This window comes from Lotus japonicus, chromosome 6 (assembly GCF_012489685.1).
Source record: "Lotus japonicus ecotype B-129 chromosome 6, LjGifu_v1.2".
Taxonomy (NCBI): Eukaryota; Viridiplantae; Streptophyta; class Magnoliopsida; order Fabales; family Fabaceae; genus Lotus; species Lotus japonicus.
Genome location: NC_080046.1, coordinates 42,766,194 through 42,773,252, shown reverse-complemented (window position 1 = coordinate 42,773,252; position 7,059 = coordinate 42,766,194). Strand labels below are relative to the sequence as shown.

General features: G+C 36.9%; 2 protein-coding genes across 2 annotated transcripts; both read left to right on the top strand.

Annotated features, from left to right (window-relative positions):
- The first annotated feature begins 367 nt into the window (after nucleotides 1-367).
- On the top strand, nucleotides 368-2,128 carry LOC130725349 (uncharacterized). The gene has a single exon (XM_057576587.1). The coding sequence runs from the start codon at nucleotides 896-898 to the stop codon at nucleotides 2,126-2,128; it is 1,233 nt and encodes a 410-aa protein (XP_057432570.1). The 5' UTR covers nucleotides 368-895.
- A 4,279-nt stretch (nucleotides 2,129-6,407) lies between these two features.
- LOC130725348 (uncharacterized) lies at nucleotides 6,408-6,752 on the top strand. The gene has a single exon (XM_057576586.1). The coding sequence runs from the start codon at nucleotides 6,408-6,410 to the stop codon at nucleotides 6,750-6,752; it is 345 nt and encodes a 114-aa protein (XP_057432569.1).
- The last annotated feature ends 307 nt before the right edge of the window (nucleotides 6,753-7,059 follow it).

Here is a 7,059-nt window from a genome sequence, read left to right as displayed (position 1 = left end):
ATCTCTTTTAATTTCTGTTTGTTACCTTCTACCAAATCAATCAAAAAACCCCCTTTTTAATTGTTTTGTTTTACTCTAATATCAATTAATAATTTATCAAGTCCTTATGAGATCGATTCTGGTGTTCATCACCTTGTACTGCATTCAAAGCAGAATACTTTGATACGCATTACGACAGTGCGTTCGGTCAAATTGGCGCCGTTGCCGGGGACTTCGGTGATTATTAATTATTCTTAGAGTATTTTTTTGTTTTTTACGTTTTTAATAAAAAAAAGAAAAGAAAAGAGGAATACAGTTATACATGAATTTGATTTGGTTTTATAATTATTAATTAGATTGTAGGTTGTTTTTTCTTTTATATCTTATATATCTATCCCATATCTTTTATCTCTATCTTCAATCTTCTAATTCTCTTTCCCATCTTCTATTTTTATATCACTATCTTCTATTCTTATTTCTCTATCTTTTCTCTCTTTTATTTTATTTTGCTATCTTTTTTATCTTCTTTCCCTTCTTTATTATTCTTATTATTATTATTACTAGATTTTCTTTTTACTAACTCTTTTTTTCTTTTATTTTTGCTGGTTTCGTTCAATTTTTTTTTCTTACCAGATTCTTTTTTTTCTTTTGTTATTAACATTTTTTTTTTGTCTTTCAGGTCCCGTTTAATTTTTTTTTCACTAACATATTTTCTTCTACTTTTTTTTTTCGTTACTTTCAGTTTTTTTTTCTTCTTCTTCCATTGGTATTACTCCAATTCTATTAGATTCTTTTCTTTTACGTTTTTGTTTTCTTCGTTAGATTTTTTTTGTTTTTGTTTACTATTTTCTTTGTGGTGAAAAAAAATAAACAGAACACGAGTGTTACTGTGTTAGTCTGTAGAGTTTTTGCAGTGATGGAAGCTAAACTTGATAAGCTAGAAGCCAAACTCGACGAGATACAATTTTCTGTTACACAAATGTTGCTCAAGAGCTATCAACAACAGTTTGAGTCACCTCAATGTTATCCACAAGAGGATTTTGAAAATATTTGGTGTGACCCACCTTGCTATCATCCACAAGGGCAATTTCAGCAGCCTATTTATTCACCACCATGCTACTATCCGCAAGAGGAATTTCAATATCCATTTCATGATCCACATCATTCACAAGAGGAATTTCATCAACCTTGGAATGATCCACCCGAATTTTTGGAAGACATTTCAAAGCAATATGAAGCAAACCAAGCCCAGTTTCAACAACCTCGACACGAGGAACCTTCCATATTGCAAGAAATTCAAGACATGTTGAACCAAATGTCTGCAAATCTCAATGCAAATGCTGATCAACACCTGCAAGATACTGCAAATTTACAAGCTCCAGTTAACGAGCTAGTTGCTCGCGCTCCCACATTGCAACATGAAGCTGATGCAGAGATTGATGATGAAGTTAATCCTTGTGATGATACTCATCTTGATGCTAAGACTAATGGTTCTAGTGATGTTAGTGAGTTTGAAGTTGATTTTGCTTCTGATGCTGATTCTAATGATGAAGCCAACCAACAAGAAATACATCTCCCTCTTCCACAAAGAACTTATGAGAATGAGAAGATGTATCATGGTGAAGAAGAAAATAAGTTGTTGGATGATTTCAAGAAGTGTTTTGCAAGGGATGAAGTTAAGAAGATGGATGTAGAACGTGGATCTAAATTAGCAATATTTCCACATAAGCCGCTTTTAATTAATCTAGACATTTTTGAAAAAGTCGTGCTTATTGGAGACTCTGTTGATTGCAAGGAGTCAATTTCCATGGAGGAATATGTTTTGAAACCTCTACCGAAGCCTCCAGACAAAGAGTTGATTGTTGAATGTACTGATTTTTCATTTACTCTTATTTCAGGTTGGGCAGATGCTCGAAAAAAGTTTTCACTCAAACTGAACATTGTCATGAGTCATGTTGAAGGTGCTAGAAAACAATTTGGGTTTGTTAAGATTGTTGCAGATGAGATCCCTCCAAAGCCACCTGACTTGTGGATTGTTGCTGTTGTACCTCAAGACTATGAGCTTCCTCTTAATGCAAGGCCTCCACCGGACCCAGGTGATAGCAGATTCAGAGCATTACCAGGTTTCATGCCTCGCCAGCTCCCTTGATCCATGGTTTTCCTAACCTTTCTCTTTTATTACACTTGTCTAATTTATTTGATGATTTGTGCCACACATTGAGGACAATGTGTGATTTAAGTGTGGGGGTGGGAATCTTATTTAGGAGTAGTAGAACCTCAGTTAGGATAGTTTGCAATTTCAATTTATTTGCTTTGTTTTTATTGTTTTCAATAAAAGAGTTCACACCTTTTCAATGAGTTTTAGAGATGCTGAGTTTGTGAGCAATGTAACCACTTTTCTGTTAAGTTTCATGTCTCTCTTGGATGAAGTTGCTTGCATTTTGAGTTCATCATGATTTGCATTGAAACTGATTTGTTGGATTCATTGTGTTATATGCTTGCCATGTGAGGACTACCTTGTGAGATTTTGGACCAAACACTTGAATGGTAATATCTTTGCCATGATTCTCTTCTTTCTTGTGTGATTTCCTCATGTTTATATGCACTGCAGAACTTGACTTGATTCTGACTGAAATTGTTGTTCATGTGTATACATTGAAGTGATAAGGCATTCTTTTTCAATAAGCTATTGGCCTAAAAAGCTGACCTTGCATGTTTTAACCTTTGTTTTAGCCCCTTTAAGCCTAATATCTCCATTCTTTTGTAGCTCAATACAAGCCTAAGTGAAAAACAATGACGATACCTTACCTTAGGAAATGTGAGAGCTTTGAAATTGTCTTGGTAATGAGTGTTGAATAAGTGTGGGGGTGAATTATTTGAATGCATGGTCTAAGTTTCTCTAAAGAGGTGCCTTCCTTGAGGATAAATTGTAAGCAAGCTGAAAAGAAGTTGAAAGAAAAAAAAAGAAAAATATGCAAATGTCAAAAAAGAAAAAGAAAGAAAAAAAGAGAAGTTACAAAGTGAAGGAAGGTACTAAAGAAAGAAAAGGAAGTGGAAGTTGAAAAAATGAAGTTGTAAAAGGAAGAATGTGTTAATTCTTGGGGTTGTGAGTAAGTTTAATTTGAATTTTTCCCCATTGCTCTTATTTTTCCTAAGGTTTTAACTCTGAATATCTTTCATAAATCTTTCCTTGACCTTAGCCTCATTACAACCTTCAAAAGTCCTTTGATCTTTGTATGTATTTGTTCAATTTAATTGGTGTGTTAGAATCTTGTCAAGCCTATGATAGATGCATGTTTTCATGAGATGATGAGAGTTGCTTAAGCATGATTAAACACAAGCCTAAACACTTGAGAGTAGAGAGTATAACACTTGCATCCAACTTTGATGTTCAATTTGAAATTTATTGTTGGCTTGGAATGTAGGTGATGGAATCTAATTTGTCTAATCTTTGTGGAAAATGAAGTGGTTGTTTTCTTGCTCATAAATCTGAATTTCTACCTCTCAAAGATAAGTGTGAGCTGAGTTTTTATGTTTTAGGAAGTACTTGTTATCATAATTGATTTTCTGAACCTTCTTTGAAGTTAAGTTTTGCCCAGGAGTGCAAAAGGTTAAGTGTGGGGGTATTTGATAAGCGCATAATTGATGCATTTTACGTGTGTCTTTCTAAGCTTCATTATATACATTTTTGTGCTTAATTGTTATGACTTAGCCATGTTTTGACCATTAGTGCTTATTTGGATTATTCATGGAAAAGTGCTTAATTCTACACTTTTTAGTTTCTGTGACTGTTTTGCTAGAACAGGTTGAATCTGGAGCTACAAATATCCAAATTGGGCGAATAATATGTCATTGGAAAGAAAACGCGAAGACCTACAACTTTCATGTTCAGCACAATTGAAGAACAAGACTCTAACATGGTCGAAATGTCCTTGCAAAGTTGCTGTCGCTAATCCTGCGAGTCTGGAACAGTCTGCACTAAAATGATCATATCTTGGGCTACAGAACTCTGAATTAGGATCCGATTGAAGGCCCGCGAAGCTGACTTAAAGAGCTACAACTCTTATGTTTACCTCAATTGAAGTTTCGTACTTGTTGTGGGACCCACGAATGCCTGATTGTTCAGCAGCTTACTCCTTTATGTGGGCCCGATTTTTAGAAGATTTAGAAAAGATTTAGATAACAAAGATTGTTACTTGATGAACAAGTTTATTTATTAGTATAAATAAGTGAGTTTAGGCTTTTGTTAGATCTCACCACCACCATCTCACCACCAAACCACCTCACCACATCTCACCATCACCTCCTCCACCTTCTCCTAATATCTCTCTCCATCTTTTCTAGTATGAGTTGCTAAACTCCATAGTTAGTCTTAGGATTTTTAATTTTCTTGTGTTTGCAAACTTGAGGTTCTGTTCTTAATGCAAATTTCTTCTTTATTAATTCTCTTCATCTCTATTTCTGATCTAGGGTTTGCTTAATTCCGTAGTTTTAGAAATAAGAGTTGATGCATGTTCGCTTAGTTCATGTTAGTTCGTAACTGTTTCTTAATCGCTTAGTTTAAGAAACTGTGAATTGATTTTCGCTTAGTTAATCAACTCTCACGAATTAGGGAAACAATAAGGAAGAATTAATCTTTTGTAACCAATGAAGGTTTGTTGCACTTGAATGTTATAATCCGATGACTAACACTTTCTTTTATCTGAATTAAATCTCTTTTAATTTCTGTTTGTCACCTTCTACCAAATCAATCAAAAAACCCCCTTTTTAATTGTTTTGTTTTACTCTAATATCAATTAATAATTTATCAAGTCCTTGTGAGATCGATCCTGGTGTTCATCACCTTGTACTGCATTCAAAGCAGAATACTTTGACACGCATTACGACAGTGCGTTCGTCAATGGTCTTTAGAATTAACCGAATATTCGCTCACTTATGCCCCTTTTAAGGCAATCAAGGGGCAAGCAGTAGCTGATTTCTTGGCAGATCACACTTTGCCTGAAGAGATAGCTTATGTAGGATTACAGCCTTGGAAGTTGTTTTTCGACGGCTCAAGCCATAAGGAAGGTTCAGGAATCGGTATGTTCATAGTATCTCCACAAGGCATCCCAACCAAATTCATGTTTCGAATTCGAGAAAGTTGCTCCAATAACGAATCTGAATATGAGGCTTTAGTCTCAGGCCTCGAAATACTGTTGGCCTTGGGGGCAAAGAACGTCGAAGTTAAAGGTGACTCAGAATTGGTGGTAAAGCAACTTACCAAGGAATATAAGTGCATAAGTGAAAATTTGGCAAAATACTACGTAAAGGCCATGAGTTTACTAGCCAATTTCGACCAAGCAGGAATTAGCTACATACCTAGGGTAAGCAATCAATAAGCTAATGAGTTAGCACAAATTGCTTCTGGGTACATGATAGATAAACAAAAATTGAAAGAGTTGATTTGGATCAAGGAGAAATTGAGTCCTTTGGATCTCGACGTTATGGCTATCGATAACCTTACTCCTAATGATTGGAGAAAGCCAATCGTCGAATACTTGCAGAACCCTGTAGGGTCAACCGACAGAAAAGTCAAGTATAGGGCTCTAAATTATACCATCATAGGCAATGAATTGTTCAAAAAGAATGTCGACGACACATTGTTGAAGTGCTTAAGCGAAGACGATGCGTTCATAGCTGTATCAGCCGCTCACGACGGCTTATGTGGCGCTCACCAAGCAGGGGCAAAGATGAAATGGATTCTTTTTAGGCAAGGGATGTATTGGCCAACTATCATGAAAGATTGTATCGAATACGCAAAAAGTTGTCAAGATTGTCAGAAACATTCAGGAATCCAACACGTGCCAGCTAGCAAGTTACACTCTATTATTAAGCCATGGCCCTTTAGAGGATGGGCAATAGATTTAATTGGCGAGATTCACCCAGCCTCGTCAAGGCAGCACAAGTATATAATTGTAGCAATTGACTATTTTACTAAATGGGTCGAAGCCATTCCACTACAGAGCGTGACGCAAGAGACGGTAATCGAATTCATACAGAATCACATTGTGTATCGTTTTGGATTGCCGGAGTCACTCACAACGGACCAAGGTACAGTGTTCGTAGGACGAAAAGTGGCAGCCTTTGCAGAATCCTGGGGCATAAAGCTTTTAACCTCGACCCCCTACTATGCTCAGGCAAACGGCCAAGTAGAGGCCGCTAATAAAATTCTAATAAGCTTGATTAAAAAGCAAGTGGGTCGAAAGCCGAAAAGCTGGTAGTCCTTAAGCCAAGTCCTGTGGGCTTACAGGAATTCACCAAGGGAAGCGATAGGAACAACACCTTTTCGACTGGCCTATGGCCAAGAAGCTGTGCTTCCTGTAGAAGTATACTTGCAATCGTGCATAATTCAAAGACAAGAAGAAATCCCAAGCGAAGTCTATTGGAACATGATGCTTGACGAATTGGTAAATCTCGACGAAGAAAGAGTCTTGGCGTTAGACGTCTTAACAAGGCAAAAGGATCGCATAGCTAAAGCATACAACAAGAAGGTTAAAAATCGATCTTTTGTCACAGGGGACTACGTGTGGAAAGTTATCCTCCCAACGGATAAGAAAGATAGGGCCTACGGAAAATGGGCCCCCATTTGGGAAGAGTCGTTTAAAGTCGAGAAAGCACTATCTAACAATGCCTACGTGATTAAAGAATTAAGCGGTCAACGTCAATTTGTTACAATAAATGGCAAGTACCTAAAAGCGTATAAGCCAATGCTGCATGAAGTCAAAATCGAATAAAAGAAAGTGTCGAAATTGCCAGACTAAAAATGTTTCATTCATCAAAATAGGACATTACAAGTATGGCGAGGTACAAAAGAAATTAAAAGCCTAGAACGGAAGACTGGCTTTATATCCATCATATCTAGCTTGCATAGGTTCCAGTCGATACACCAGCGCTGCCATCTGGCCCTCAAATCGAGCCTTCTTTTGACGAGCAGCTAGGTCTTCAAGAGAGACCGCAGATATCTCGACAGCCAGTCGAACGAGACCTTCCGGGTCTTGCTGGTCCAAGGAGGCTTGGAGAAAATTGAACTTCTCCTTCAAC

Coding starts and splice junctions, on each gene's coding strand:
- LOC130725349 (XM_057576587.1), top strand. CDS start 896: ATGGAAGCTAAACTTGATAAGCTAGAAGCCAAACTCGACGAGATACAA.
- LOC130725348 (XM_057576586.1), top strand. CDS start 6,408: ATGATGCTTGACGAATTGGTAAATCTCGACGAAGAAAGAGTCTTGGCG.